The sequence below is a fragment of the Micropterus dolomieu genome, linkage group LG12 (assembly GCF_021292245.1).
Source record: "Micropterus dolomieu isolate WLL.071019.BEF.003 ecotype Adirondacks linkage group LG12, ASM2129224v1, whole genome shotgun sequence".
Classification (NCBI taxonomy): Eukaryota; Metazoa; Chordata; class Actinopteri; order Centrarchiformes; family Centrarchidae; genus Micropterus; species Micropterus dolomieu.
In genome coordinates this window covers 19228945-19245448 of record NC_060161.1, presented here as the reverse complement: position 1 = coordinate 19245448, position 16504 = coordinate 19228945, and the positions used below count along the sequence as shown (strand labels likewise).

At 42.8% G+C, this 16504-nt stretch overlaps 1 protein-coding gene across 2 annotated transcripts; it reads right to left on the bottom strand.

The window, feature by feature from the left end:
• Nucleotides 1-297: 297 nt before the first annotated feature.
• dtx4a (deltex 4, E3 ubiquitin ligase a) lies at nucleotides 298-16327 on the bottom strand. Of its 2 annotated transcripts, none has more exons than XM_046065599.1 (9): nucleotides 16177-16327; nucleotides 15399-15613; nucleotides 12761-13943; nucleotides 3655-3716; nucleotides 3158-3319; nucleotides 2984-3045; nucleotides 2203-2523; nucleotides 2003-2092; nucleotides 298-1906 (listed from the first exon to the last, which is right to left on the bottom strand). In XM_046065599.1, exons 2-9 carry the CDS (start codon nucleotides 15604-15606, stop codon nucleotides 1676-1678), a joined length of 2319 nt encoding a protein of 772 aa, XP_045921555.1. In that variant the 5' UTR covers nucleotides 15607-15613; nucleotides 16177-16327; the 3' UTR covers nucleotides 298-1675. The 2 variants fall into 2 exon arrangements, with proteins under 2 accessions (XP_045921555.1, XP_045921554.1); XM_046065598.1 differs by lacking the exon at nucleotides 16177-16327 and adding an exon at nucleotides 15833-15930.
• Nucleotides 16328-16504: the final 177 nt, after the last annotated feature.

Sequence of the window (16504 nt, the reverse complement as noted above, 5' to 3'; positions counted from 1 at the left end):
TCATTATGTTGACTTTATGAGTCCTCTCTACTTGTGCTACTGTTACACAATGTTTGAGCATTATCTTGTGTCAGTGGTGGCCACAGTGCCTGCTGTTTATGAAAAGTTACACAGTCTCACTTTAAAGTAATAAAAGCTGGCACATTTATGTACTTTAAATAAACATTACAAAATCAGTATTACATAAGGTAAACCAGAGGAAAGCTCTGTTATCTCTTTGAACCTTAGAAAAATGTTTAATGCAAATTTGTACACATAAAACACATACATACAGTACAGTGCATACATAAAGTCTCATAAAGTATAAATGTTTTTAATGTTGGCCTACATTAGTATGTCAGCACATACTTTTGTACATCTCGTCAAACGTACTTCATAATAAACCGGTCCACAGTGGATCGAATGCAAACTGGCTGGACCACTTTGGCCAAAGCTGGATCCACAACAACAGATAGTCTTTTGCACCTGCTCATGGAAAATCTGAAAAAAACAACTTATGACCATGTTTTGTAGTGTTTTTTAGAGCATTTGAGGCTGGTGTGTGTGTGTGTCCTACACAAAAATACAGTAGATACAAGCTGTCCGATTCATTTTGATACTAAGTAGAAAGCTCTGTGCAAATCTGAGCTCAGGCAGGAGGTCCAATCCTAGCTTTTGGGGAATTTACTCCTCCTGGGAGGAATGGTGTAATCCATAGTAGCTTTTCTATCAGTCCTTCACATTAACGCAGATACAATAAGACATAGAAAGCTATTAAATGCACCCATGCTCTGAGGGCAGAACAATTAGGGAATGTCAGTTTGTGAATACAAAATACTGCCGATGATTTTTAAAGAAAGGGGGCTGGTATATGGCATATAAATTGTCAGGCAAACTCAGGTACACCAGCGGTTATCTTCACATCATACCACATCTCTGTCACGCCGCACCCAAAACCAATGCAAAGAAACACACCATATAAAACAAAATGTAAAATTAAAATATAAAAACATGACAGAATGGAAACAATATCCTATAATATATCAAGTATTCATAATATACAACAATACAATTTAATAAAAATCAAACCTAAAAAGGAATGTAGTTCTGGAAAAGTACCACTAGAGGTCAGCAAATATTCATGCTCAGATATCCAGTTAAACACTTGAAATATTTATCTGCAGTGAAAAGTTTCTTCTGCTTGTGGACTAACTCTTCAAAACACTTACAGACCTCACTTCTTATCTTCAGGCTAACCTCTTTTCAATTCCACATAGCAGCAGCAGAAGTAGTAGTAGTAGTAGTGGTTCATCAATTCAGCAAAATCCACTTAGTTACATTCTTGATATGAAGTCTCACAGTATAAATGTTTTTTTTGTAATCTAACACTGACTTGTATGTGCACAGTGGTCTCAAATGTCTCACTGAATAACATCTCGACTGCATCAGGAGAAATAAGCATTCCCCACGTATCGAAACTGACTCATGCAGTCATGGGAGAACTTTTATTCTCAACACTTTCTGTTAATGTTCCTGTAAAGAGTTTTTGTTTTTTTGAAGTTATCTTCCATCTCTGCTCGTTTGATCAAATTTTGAAAATAATTCGTCTGTCCAGCTGTGGATCCCCTCCCAGGATCGTGTGTTTTCAAACTCCAGGCTGGTTTCTAGTGTCTTCTGTGTCTTGACTCTCTCCGGCTCAGTCTCTGGGTAGACACTCCTCCTCGGTGATGCCCTGAGCCTTGAGCTCCTCGAGGACGTTGTCCAAGTGGCCGGGGTCCGGGTAGCCGTGGCCCGTCAGGTTGGAGCCGAACTCCGTCTTGTGGTGCACCTCGTTCCAGATGACTGTATCTGACTCGCCGGTGGTGCTGGACGTACCCACAGAGAAAATGAGTCGGCGGTCCCACGCTACCAGAAGAAGCCTCAGAACCTGGGCGAAGAGATTATGAAACAAAACACGACACTTTAGCACAAATACAGTCCAGTCACGTATGCTTGAAAACAGCAGAGAAGAGTTTTCATTTACCTTGCGTCCCTTCTCGCTGTCAGGGAGGTAGCAGTGTCTGGGGAACCCGCGGGCAGTGAAGGGTTTGCCTGGATTTGGGTGCTCTGGGCCCTAAGCAACAAGAGTAAGGTTCATCATGTCATCTGAGTAAAGCAAAAAACACTTCCTGTATTCTTAATTTAGAAGCTAGTGTCACGTAAACTTGGGTAACCTGATTTTACCTGGATGCCAGGAGGGATGTTATAAATGATCCGGATGGTTTTGCAGTCCGGGTGGCCGGGTAGCGAGTGGGGGATGACGTGGTACTCCATCTTGCCCGGAGGCTGGTTGCCGGTCTTGACCCCGTAGATGGTCTTGCAGGTGGGACACTGCAGGCTGCCGTCCTTGTTGCCATTGTTGTACATAGCAACAAGGCATTGGAGGTGGTACTGGTGACCACACTGCGCCAGGCGGCCCACCGATTCCGCCCGGGAAATGCCACCTACACCGGGGCCTTTGTAGCCTGATGGTCCGGCCAGAGCCTCCATACAGATGGTGCAGTCCTGAAATGTGAACACGAACACGCTTTACGACTTGTCCAGTTCGATACAGACAGTTTTAAACATGTCTTTTCTTTATGTTGTCTTTCTATGTTTAGCCAGTGAGAACAACTTTTTTCAAATAATGAATGTGGATGAATTAGAAGATGAGGCTCTGGGACTAAACCATCTTAATGACATCTGAGCAAACTCCATCTGCTGATGAAGATGTGGCTAAAAGCCTTGGAAAAAATCTTTTTTTGTGAAACTGCAATTTTTTAAAGCTCAATCGTGTTTTCTTGTTTCAATGAGGACAACAAACTTTTACAACCTGCCTATGGTTTACCCAGATAGAACTGAGGCTTTTAAACTGGATTCAACAGTATGCCATACCCAACAAGGCAATAAACCGTCAGAATGTCTTTGGGCCGCGGGTTTTCAAGGTTTTATTTGACTGAACTGGTAGCTAAAAAGGAGAACTCACCTCCTCTGGGGGATTGCGGACTTTCTGAAGGTACCGCTTCACCACCTCCTCAGGGGTCTTGCCTACAAGACATAAACACAGAGTATGACGATCTGTTTCCGACCAGAGTGCACATGATAGGCGTGACCGCACACGGGTGAAAAAGCAAGCAGACTTCATCGTCGTCAAACCCACCTTTACGAGCCTGTTTCTTTGTGGTCTTGCGACAGCAGTGGCCCAGACCGGGCACAGGCTTAATGTCACTTTTGCTGACAGGTGGAGGATGAAGCACCAGCTTGGGAGGGCGAGTCAGGCAGACAGGAAGTCCTGCTGCGCTCATCAGGATGCCTGTAATGCCTGGGTACAGCCAGCAGAGGGGGGAGGTTAGACACTGTATTTGGGGTTTACTGGTTGTGTCATGAGCTGTTTATCCTGGGAATTATCTATCAGCCATACTCGTGATGGCTGGCCGGTGGATTTGCTGACATATCAGTTAAATTTGGGGATAAATGTCATAAGCTGTTTCGGCTGTAGTGCAGTAAACTAGTCTCAAGTTAAGGTTTATTTTTAAGTACAACAAACTTTAACTTGTAAAATGCCTCTTAAAAACTGAAACTCATAAACCTTTTTTACACCTCTTCTGACCGATCTAAATATAATGAGAAAGAAATGGGTTGTGTGAATATATTTACCTGCAAGCGCAGGGTGGACAGGGCTTGATCCATTCAGGTTCTTCACTGGAACTGTTGGCACTCTGAAACACAAGTAAACAAATCATATTAATCTACAGGTCACTGACACACTGAAGGCAGACGCACAACTGGCCCGGTCACCTCAGCCCAGATTCAAAGCGTCACAATCTGATGAGTCACCTGTAAAGCTGGAAGGAGGCACACGCGACACACGCAGACTTCTAGTTCACCACATGTCAGCAGGTTAAGGAGCTTTTGCCAAGTCATGCGGAGTAACAAACAGACGTTGCTCATCACAACTTGGCGTACTGTGTGAAGATAGCCAGATAGGACATCCTGCTTTGTAAGGCTTAGGATTAGGATGTGTACAGCAGCACTAGACAGTCCGCACTTGACAAATGAGTTATTTCTTTGGGTAAAACTAATATAATACTTATAAAGGAGCCAGGAGGGACAATTTTAGTAATGATCGCACTAACCCTCGCAGAATGCAAAGATTTTTCAAGACAAATTAAGGTACTAAGGTACTCAAACTACTTACAGCAGCTTTGATTTTATAAAGCACCATTCATTTTTCAGTGGTGGACAGTATTTGTACTTTACTTGAGTATTTTCTTTTCATGCCGCTTTCTACTCTACTACATATCAGAGGGAAATACTGTACTTTTTACCTCACTACATTTATCTGACAACTTCAGTTACTAGTTACTTTAGAAACTAAACTACTCAAGGGTTTATACAAGTACAGCGAGTACATTACTTGATCAAAAGAAATTTAACTGGCAACTATTTTTACAATCGTTTAAGTCATCTTTTATGTAAAAACATTTCATGGTTGCAGCTTCACAAATGTGAAGATTAGCTGCTTTTCCTTTTAATTATTTTAATGTATTTTTAATCCTTTTAAGGTTTGGACTGACAAAACATGCACTGTGAAGGCATCACTTTGGGTTCTGGGCAATTTCATTTATCACTATTTTCATAATTCTGACATTAGTTGCAGTCTGATAGATAATAGTTGAACCTCAAACAACAGCAACAGTAAAATCCTGCTTTTACATTAATGCATGTAATGTAATAATAATCTATATATATAGTACAACAGTGGACATTTTTCATTCTGCATTGAATACTTTTACTTTTAACAGTTTTTCTCTGATTATACTTTTACTTAAATACCATTTTCAATCCGATACTTTTACTGGTAACAGAGTATTTTCTGTAAGGTAGTACTTTTACTTAAGTAAATGAATACTTCATCCACCACTGTCATTTTTATTTTTATTTAAACTCCTTAAATATGCTGAATAAGCCCCAAAAAAAACCATCCTTAACTACTGCTGTACTGTATCTCTGCTCATTAACGGGTGAAATACATAGATAAAACACACGATAACAGTCACTATCACAGACCAGTCAGAGGTGTGTACTTACGGTCTGCCCGTTTTGATAACAGTCATTTTTTCCTGCTTGAAAGCGCCACAGAGACAACTCGAGATATTCCAGCAATAATTTCCACTTGTGGCGTAGTGGAAGTATGTTAGTGTCTCTGTCCCTGTCTCTCTCTTCCCCTGCTTGTGTGCAGGTCCCTGGTCTACCTCCTCCCTTTATAGGGCTAATCCACCTGTTTCCATCTGCTTGACTAAATTCTGGCTATAGGCCAGAGATTCGTCACAGTAGGGATTACCTGTCACTGTCAGTTATCACGTCACGCTGCCAGGCCAACATAAGGTTGACAGACTAAGACCGTATACTAACACATTGCTACTGCACAGATATTACACCTGCTATCATAAAATAACCTTCGATTTGGGCAGGATGGTTTTAACACTTGCTCCGGCTTCCTCCCACAGTCCAAAGACATTGTTCATGTATTATAAAGCACATATATTTAACATATACTTGAAATTGACCCAATTAAATTGTCTTTTACAACCCAAAGGAAGGATTTGGTGCTAAACTGAAACATTTCTGCTAAAAAAAACAGTTCATCTTTAAATAATAAAAATGGAATTCAATTATCTGCAAAATCTATGGATTTTCTTAAGGAATTAAATCTTAAAATTACAGGAAATTATTAAAATTCACACTGTGGCATATTATTTGCAGTTGATTGGTTATCATATATTGAAAATCTAAACTTCCTGACCTTTTTTGTGGGGTAAAAATAAGGCTATATAGGCTTGTAGGTTAAAGTGTCGTCTTGTTCTCATATAAACAGTAAGACAATAACAATCATCTCTATTTTCACTATCTGAAGATTCTCTGCGTCCTTATAAATGATGCAACAATGACACAGAAATCACAGACAACAATCAGGAGTTACTGTACTGTTCAGTTCCTGTACCTGAAAATCTGCTTACTCTGTTACTACATTTGTTTGTTTAGCAACAAAGCGTCCGAGCTGTTGCGTTAGCTTCCTGTGTACGTGCTTTATGTGATCCACAAAGTCACAAAACATTCTGGCTGACTGTGTCAAACCTGATCATGTATAAGTTGATTGACATTTATGTGTCAGGCAGGAAAACATGGGTGACATGATAAAACAAATTAAAGGAGAAAGCAGAGAAAGGGTAGGAAACAAGACGAGTGTCAGCTAGTCACGTTTCTTTGATCCAGGCTAATCTAGAGGCATTAGAGCAGCCTCCATCTGGACAGCTGGATGATGGAAACATACAATCTGCAACATATGGCAACACACACACACACACACACAAATTCTTTTACACAATTAGCAGATACAAGCTAAAGTCCGATAACAAGATAAAACCTTGAAGCAGGAGGAAAAACTCAGGCACGCATGATGAAATGTAGGATTTGTGACACACTTTCAGCTAATCAAACCTCACTGCAGTGAGGTGAGAAGGAAGCGCAACAGGTGTGCGGACCAAAGGAAACTCGTCACCGTGATAATCTGTGACGTTGGAGACCCCTCAGAGTTTAACACTTAACTTGGAAACCATCTGCTCCCTTTCACTGCAGGCAATCTCTCCACAACACAATGAAAACGAATGTTAACAATGACACCGCCAATCCAACTGGAAAATGTATTCTTTTAAAAACAGATTTTGTTATCAACTAAAATAATAAACTAAATAAACTAAAATAATATGGTATAATTGTGGTGATTGTCTTTTCAGAATGCTAACAGCACAATGACTGTCAACTACATACACAATCAATATCAGTATTCATTCATATCTATTCATATTATTGTCGGTATTTACAATATCTATCCCACTTCCTCATTTTGTCACGTATTTGTGGTGATTTGTGTCTCAAGGCAATTAGTAGTTTGTTATCCAGCGCTGCACTTTATATATAGTAGATGCTCATAATTAGCGTTTTAAAGTGACTTATCTATCCTCTCCATCTTATACTTCCTCTTGCTGCAGTGACACTTCAGTTTATCTGCATGGGATCAATGATTACATTTAAACAACCATGGGTCAGGCTCTCTTCAAAATGTGAAATAAGACTTATAATTAGTTACAAAACAATCATCCTGATACATTTTTATGTTTTAGAGCAAAATTACATCCAAGAAGTAGCATAGCAGCAAAAAAATAAATAAATTTATATTTACAGATTTTTGAAAGCTAATTTAGTGCTATCTTCACAGTTCCATTTGTAGCTTAGAGGTTTAAATAACATTTTTTCAGCAAGAGACGTAGTCACAAACGTATCAACAATGTATCAAAAGGTTTTATATAATGTGAAAGAGGTTGCAAATAGTGACGAACTAATTATCACATGACAGTTCCCCCTTAGCGCTACGAAGCATTGTTAAGAATTTCTGGCATGCAACTTTAATGTTTTAATTCACTCTCAATGTGCTCATTAGCACTGTTTCCAGTCACAGCATGCAACTGTTTTCAGCTTTTTAAAAAATCCTCTATAAACACACTGTACACAGCAGACAGACACAGTTAGCTAGCTAACTAGCTAGCTAGCCAGTTTTCGCTTTGACGTTACCAAAATAAATAACACATTTTTTTTTTTCTGTAGCAATAACTCCAAACATATTTAAACTGAGTTTTGCCCTTGACAAAATGTAAAATAAATATCAGTCACACACCAAATGAGAAGTGCAGAGAGAGTGAAATGCTTCAAAAGGTCAATAATCCACTTTTTTTGTTTACTTCTTTAAATTACTCAATATGTACATGCAAGCCTAATAACCTATATGTATTAATACATGTATTTATGGATTTAAATGATAAAACTAAGGGTTCACCAGCTTAAGGAGGTGTTTTCCTCCTCTGCACCAGTACTCACATGGTGCCAGTTATGAATTTAGGGTTGAAGCAATAAGATGATGACAGCAGGAGCACTAAGTGAAGACTGAGCTAAAAGCAAGGAGAAGGAGAGAAGAAGGACGAGCAGCAGAGGGAATCCCAGGCTGACGGGATCAGAGAGACTGTTGATCTTGATGTTGGCCGTTTTACCGCAGCAGCAGGTGCTCTCACCTGATATGTTGAAATAATGCGTCAGTCACACAGCTCACCTGACACAGAATACAGAGATTACTGAAGCGCGAATATTAAGCCTGTGTTATTTGTTATTAATCTGAAGCTTAGCTGGATTGCTAATGCCCGGATTCAGAGAGCTGGGGAGCTCTGCTGGGGCAATGTTGGGCTAGCTCAAATGGAAATTATCCTCAGCATGTGGTTGTTTTTCAGTGTTTAATCAAAGTACAAGCAGCCAAGTCCAACAGACCTGATATCAAACACAGATAAAGTTACTGCATGTGTATAATGTAGGATGCACAAGAGTTTAGGAATTTCTTGCATGTTATATTTGAGCAACTGCATTACAAGTGAAATGTAGAGCACCCCATGAACATCTCTTTCAGTGAGACTCAGTGATTGTGAGGAAAATGTTATAAAAGGAAAGGCTATAATTGGAATCTGATGAAATCTAGATGATAAAACGTGTGGCACGCTCACAACACACAGGCACCACTGCACTGCAGTACAGAAAGGACGGATAAAATAACAAAGAAGCAGCAGCTTCTTGTTCTGAAAGTCTGCCCTGAGACCTTAGTGAACCTCTTGGTAACAGTGACCACAGACAGCTTGCTAACCAGCGCCCTCTGGCTATGACACCTGGAGACTGTGATTTCCTTCATGCTTTAACATTAACTGATGCTGACATCACTGAACACCTAAAGCCCACATGCTCAAACAGTGAGTCTTTGGGTGTTAAATAAATAACACAAATCTATCTCAAACTCATCTACATGAAGAGATCCTCCAACTGTATCAGCTTATCAGTGCGTTAAAGATCCCCTCCAGATATTTGAAAAGGCTCTGAGACAATAATTTGTGTCTGATATAGTTTTTCAACAAGAAAAGGTTAATTAACCAAGTGGGAAAAATTCTAACTACATCTACATCTTCTCCCTCAAAAAAGAATAAATCCAGAATCTATAAACGTACAAATATTTTTCATTTTTCTTTTCATTCATAATTATGATTAATCATTCTTAGTGTATGTGCACTGCAGTGTTGGTCAGTAACGCGTTACTGTAATATTATTACTTTTCCCAGTAACTAGTAGTGTAACTAATTACTTTTCTAAAACAGTAATATTATTACAGTTACTAATCCAAGTAACGCTACGCTACTGCATTACTGAACGCACCATCCTTGACGTGAATGTGCAGCAAGTCAGCAGCACCGGACCCTATGTTGTTTATGTCCGCTGATAGCTACAAGCTAAAGGAAGAATGGAGAATGAGGGAGAGAGGCGTTCTTTCACCAGCTGTAAGTAGCTACTGCCATTATAGTGCCACACTCTAAGATACAAACAACAATGTCGTCTATTGTAAACTCTGTGCGACCAGCAACAAGCTTTCAACTGCAAACATTTCTACGTTTAATTTATTGAAGCATCTGCTGAAGCAGCACAGCAACATGGAACTTCTAGAAAGACACTCTGGCAGTTATACTGTCACTGATGTTATGACTCGTTGGGAGAGGGTGGCGTTAACGTAACGTTTTGTAAAAATACTGAATACTGCTCTTATAAACAGGCTACATGTGCAGAAAAACAGTAGTTCAAAAGTTGGGCTTGAGCTGTATTGTGGAGCACATATTTGTGCTGCACCTCCTCTCACTCTCTCTCTCTCATGAACACCACTGCACAAACCTGTCCAAAGTTAGAATATTGCTGGGTTGTCGAGTTTCCACATCACACTTGTGTAAATTGCATATTGGACCATGACTCCTTGTGATGTCAAAAAGTGTGCCTGCTCACAGGAACACGTCTTAAACAGAGATTTAAGAGCAGACAAACTTTCCCTCAACAGATAAATGTTAAAAACAGTGTTCTTCTTCTGTCGATCTCTGCGCACACTTCATTCTGCACAATAAAGGTCAAACCTCCAAATGAAATAACAACAAGCAAAACACATTTGTGAGAGGTAGAGGCAGGCTTTAATATTAGCATGCTAATTTTCTTCTTACACTACCCCAGCTAAAAGTAATATCCCAGCAATATGTTGCTGCTGTTAGCAAACATTCAGCCTGATTCCCAGTGAAAAACATCTGCCGGTACAGCTGGTGACTAGCTGCACTTTTACCACTTTTATTAGCAATGTGTATAAAAGGCAGATCCAACCCTCGACCTACTAAGGCTAAAGGCCCACAGGACGACATCTGAAAACATTTTGTCTGGAGTTTTTGTCTATTTTGTAGTCTCCAGTAGAACAAGACCACTGAAGAAATGATCAGGCATACCATAACCATGGGGACATCCCAGATGTTCCCGACCTGTTCCAGATGTGGTTTGCTGAGTGACAGCCAGGAGGCGTGTCTTTTTAATCCCAGCCCATGTTTCAGATTTGAGGGTTCTTGAGGTTTTAATCAGTAAAGTTATCCAGATAACTCCGTAAACCTGCTTTGTGAAAACAAAGCTCCTGGTCCGAGCTGATTGCTACGGTTACCAGGCCATGTGCTCACACACATAACCACAAAGTATGTTGAGGTTTTTCTGATTTCTCGAGGCCCCAATTCTCCAACTGTTTGCATGAAAACTGTATACAAACTGTGTGTGTGTGTGTGTGTGTAAAGTAAATCCATCATTAAGTGGTTGCATGACAAACGTCTGGAATGTGAAACACTTGTGAGAGCCCGGCTCTCCGTTGTTTTTTCATGGAAATGAACAAGTCTGGTGGACCTTGTTACAATGATTAAAGGCTCACGAATGCTAATGAGCGCTGATGTCAGACGCTCTCTAATGAGGGCTTCAAACAAATGAGAAATTCCTGTCTAGATTTTCTTACACATCCTGTGTCTCATGTTGTTTCATGTACAGTATATTGGTAAGGGATGTTGTCTCTGTGGAGATGTCGTTTAAATGTCACATCAAACAGTGAACAATGTGCCCATTAAAATGTCCTTCATCAGCTGGCATTCAAACTCTATTATTATACAGTATATACATTGTGCCCCTTGTTTCTCTTTAATTTGGTAGTATCCCACCACTTCTTTCATTTGTTTTGCCTATTTATAAATGTGCTTGCATTCCTATATTGAACACACTCTGCTATGTTCACCGGATAGTCATTGCTGCTGATGCTAGAAATGAGGTTGAGAGCGATGAGAATGAATAAAAACACTAAAGTTGTGGTCTGGAAAACCAAGACAATGAGCTGAAAGATGCTAAAAACTAGAGCTGGACAATTTCACCTAAAAAATCTCCACATTACGGAGACATGGTTGCCCTGTATTTGGCGCATCGTCACTGCTGAATGCACTTAAAGTGCAATTTATACTTCTGCGTCAAATCGACGGCGTAGATGACGGTGTAGGCTACGGGGCTATGCAGAGGCTACGCCGTTGCCTGACGTGCACCTCCTTCAAAATGTAACTATGTAACTACACATCGAGTCGACGATTGGTCGGCTGGGTAGCCTCGCAATGTCTCCGAGCCGACCGGAAGTACCCCGCGCTTTGAAGTAACATTTACTAGCGGCCAAAACGGCGTCTGTAACACAGTGAATCAATATTTCACATCATCACTGTTACTATTAGAATGCGATCCATTCGGTCGGTAAAATTTGAAAAGGCTACACCACCCACACATTTACAATTTTACCCCCATTTACATTAGCGGAGCGCTAAACCGGAAGTTAGCCTGCTCGGCCGGCAAAAGTCAACATGGTGGACGCTGTAGCGCTACTGCTGACTAGCATTTGGGGGTGTAATTGCAGAATGACGGATACACCTACGCACAAGTATAAATGCATGGCTATGTGCGTAGCCTACGGTGTAGGTACGCACGTAGACCCTACGCAGGAGTATAAATGGGCCTTTAAGCCCTGCTACTAAAATTTCACTCAATTATTAATGTCAATGCGGAACGACTGATTTTCACAAGCACACTGTCCGAGCACGGCAACACACGCTTTTCTAGCTTCCTCTACTCATTCATCAAAGGACCTTTAAGTTACGTGACAGCCGTTGTTATAAGAGCAGCAGAGTTAACGCCAGGTCTTTTAAGAAGTGCAGTGTGTGTTCGTAGTGAGTGACCGAATGAGAGAGAGCGAGCGGCAGACAGTGACAGAAAAAGCGAGCGTGTCGTCAGTCTGCCAGTAAATGTATAGTGTAGGTCACCGCGTGTCCGTTAATAAAATGGATGTCTGTTATTTCGCCAACTGCTGGAAAGTGAAGGCGGTTAGCAGCAGCTAACATCTGCCTGAGCTTCAGACTCTGGTCTGGAAGCTCAATTAATCATCCAGCCCGATTAAAAATTCTTGCTCAACTCAAGCTGAGCGGAACGGCAGAGTTGGGTGATAGTCCTCTGGTGGTTTTGCAATACAAGCGACTTTTATACATTACAAATAGTAATTTAATCCTTTTGTAATATAAAAATATTGATTATTGCAGCTTTAAGCTTCACCCTTTGCTTTTTGTGGTGATGGAGCATATTCCAACTGTCATTTACATTATGTAAATCTTGCTTAAATATGCTCTATTGGAAATCCATACTCCACAGGTCCCCATGATCCACAGGTTTCCTTATCTTTTCTTGGATGATAGAACCTGTAAAAGAATATTTTGATTGAACTGATGTATTTCTACAGTGGTTGTCTACTCACCCAGAGGCGATAAGGGCACGTGACTGAGCCATGGCAATACGCTGCAGTGCTGGTCGGCTCAGCCCTGCTAGGCTGGACCGGGGTGGCAGAGGGGCTGCGCAGGCAGCAGCACCAGATGAAGACACTGGACCCAGAACACGGGCAGAAGGCGAGGGCGTGCAGGTGGAGGCAGCCGTGGAGATGAGAGGAGGGCCTGGGGCGGGCACCGTAGGGGCGGAACAGGAAGCAGACAGTGATGACGAGGTGGAGGGGTGAGGGGGAGACATGGCGGCTGATGAGAGTGTGGTGGAGGGAGGAGGAGGAGGCGGTGGAGGAGGGGGGAGAGGTGGTGGAGGGGGACGGTTGGAGGAGATGGAGAGGGCGGCGGTAGCTGAGCCAAGGAGGGAAAGGGAGTGGGGGAAGCCTCCGCCAAAACCAAGGCTGGTACTGCCAACACCGCTACCACTGATGATACCTACACCTCCTGTACCACCCATACCACCTACACTGAAGCCACCTGTCGCCCCAACTATGGATGTCCTGTGGGGGGAAAGTGACCGTGACAGGGAAGGAGGCCGAGGGAGGGTTAGTGAGTACGACCCTCCTGGGATAGGGTAACTGCTGATTTTGGGACTAGGAGGCTTGGTCTGTGGAGGTCTCCGACCCAGAGTGTGTGCAGCAGACATGGCGCCCGCTTTGACACTCAGCACCAGCATACACTGCTGACAGGCGCAGGGCTGTCCCAAGGAGGTGATGGCTGAGGCAGGGAGTGCTCCACTGGGGTACGCACTCCCGTTTCCAGTCCCACTGCTGCTCATCCTGATCCCCATGCCCACTCCAGATACATCCACACCAAGCAGGCCCCCATGGCTAGGCATGGATGCGGGCCCCCAGGCGTGGTGGGATTTGGGCAGGGGCCCGGACACCAGCGGGTAGGCGAGGTCGGAGCGGCGTTGGATGCGTCGGCAGCGCTGCGTCTGCCCGTTAATTTGGGTCATGCTTTCGAAGTCAATGAGGTAGCAGAAACCCAGCGGCGCCAGGTCCAGCCAGGGCTGCTGACGATCGCGTGCCGCCTGGATGGCGATGCCCACCTCCGTGTCGTACGCCGTCCAGCTGCCAGAGTCGTTCTCCCACTCCCACAACCAGCCCTGGCCTGGCGCTGAGGTGGGGTCGTAGAAGCTACGTCGTACCGGTCGAAGGGTACCTGAGGCAGGGAATAGGAGGTCACAACAATGCAAAAGATCCATGCATATACCATTTACATTACTTCCTTGTATTGCACTTTGAACAGATTCACTGCTTGTCATATGAGGTTTGTAGACATGTACAAGACGTCTATGGTAACTATAACGTCTGAGCGTCTTTCTTTCTCAAACTTGAACTATTATCATGACCCTTGGTGATGAGAGGTAGTCGCAATAGGAGGTCTTTGCTGTGAACAGCTAGAACATGTCTCAACATGTCTGTGTTTGCCTGCTAAGAATTTGGGCAAACAGGTCGCCCCTGGTAACAGCAGACGGTGTTCTGAATTCTGATTGGCTGGCAGCCTTTATCCGACCCAAAGCTGGCTGTGTTTGCTTTCCCAGGGTGTCCAGAGAAACTCTACAGAGTCTTCATCGTGTCAAGCCTTCATATATCACATCCTGTGTCTGAAACACAAAGATTCCTCAAAGATGAGAGATGAAACCTTTTGTCAGCGCTGTAAAATGCACTGTATATTTTACAATCCAGCCTTGAGTGAGCTAAACTTAGACGTGTGCAGTACAATTAAGCATTTGAAATACATACTGAAGGATAAAACGTACAGCAAAACATCTTTGAAGTCTTTTTTAAAAAAGAACAGTTTCATACATGTCACAGCTAAACAATTATTAATCAAACTTAACTGACATTTGTACAATACAGTAGGCCTAAGTGTGGCACAGTAAACAGGGGAGTTTATTCATAAAATCAGCTCCCATCGACCCAATTTCATCAATGACCTCAGACTCCTGAAATTCCTCTCCACCCTTCTCCTCCTCCTCCTCTTCCTCTCTGTCTCCTATTTAGACTGAGGCTCCCTGTCTGTCTCCCCCCATTTAAGCTTCTGCCGGGTTTGGAAAATAAACCGCACAAAGGCTTTTGTCAGCCAATGTGGAGAGAAAAGGGAAATGTTGGGGTTTCTGCCAAAGTTAGACATCTGACAACTGACAATTCCCTGCTTTGTCTTACACTGCTCTGCCTCCCTCTCCTTTATGAGGCTTTGACTTGTGAAAGATGCCTTCTGATGTCCTTAGTCTGCTATAAAAGACTGCCATGTTGATGATAGTGTAAAATGTTTTCTGTGTCTATGACTGGACACTACAGCTGCTACTGTGGCCTATAGGTGTCACATGCAAACACACACAGCATCTCTACCCATCCTTTAATCCTCCAATTAAAATGTAACCTATGGGAGACTAATAATGGTTAAAATAATAATAAATAACGGTACGCTATTTATGTAATTGCAGCAGAAATTAAGAAGCCACTTTGCAGCAAAACACTCCCACCAAAGCATCAACTCCTGGAGCAGAATCAGCATAAAGGATGAAGCACACATGACCAACAAAAAAGCCTCCACATCAGGCCCGGCTACACCTTACACCCTCTGCCGTGCGCCTCTGCCTCTCTTCCTCACCTGTGTCTTGTCGGAACTGGTGCATGGAATGCAAATCGATGATGTAGGGCGAGAGGCGAGAGTCCACCTGGCCGAGGACAACACTACCACACCGCGGGTCGCTCCGGATGACTGCCTCGATGTGATGACAGACAGCCGGGCTGTAGGGCCGCCAGCGTCCGTGCTCGTTCAGCCATTCCCATACCACTACGGCGGATGCTAGTAACATCCTACTCCTGCAAAGGTGGAAAAAAAATAGAGCTGACAACACGGAGGCACAAATGAAAGCGAAACCGCGGGGATGGTGGGCATTTAAAGACACCCTGCTGCCGCTCCACCGTGCATCCCTGCGCACAGCGGCGGTGCATCCATCTTGGACAGTTTGCAACCCAGATGTGTCCCCTATATGTGGATATAAATATATATATTGGGATGACACTACATGCAAACTGTACCTTCCATGTTTGTAGTTTCGGTTATGCAGCAATTAGTAGGTCCTTTTATCACACGGCGAGGATACACAGCGTTTCAGGGCGCAAAAAGCCTCGGAGGATCGTTGCATTTTACTCCCTATGCAGATGAGTGACGTCTACTGAAATCATTTTCTCCGGCACAATCAAGTTAGGGTGAGAGGAGGAAATGCAACTTGGATGCTCACGGTGGTGCGGCACTCGTGAAGTAGGCTACCGTGACAGACAGGCTTTGATCGTGCAGTGTAAGGCTGCATTTTTTAACCAAATCTGTGCTGCCTGAATAAAGGAGGATCAGATTCATGAAGGCAAAAAACTTAAATATTTACCGGATTAGAAAGACTCCATTGTATCCAATCAAATCACTGCTTTGTAGAACAGTTTAGGTGCTTTAGAAATGATCCATCTGTCACTGTGATAATGTCTTCAGGTAAAATCCCGGATTTCTGGTTACATAATTGACTTCATAATGTGACATTATGTTTAACCTGCTTTGACTCTGGCTTACTTATCGGCTCGTCCATAACGTCTCCATCGAGTGTCTCTCACCTACCACTGAAAATTATTTGGCCGGCGAAAAATAAATGTTTGACATTCGCGTGCGTGAACACGCCCACGCCTGGAAGGCCTCCGACATCCAATCAGATTTGAGCAAGT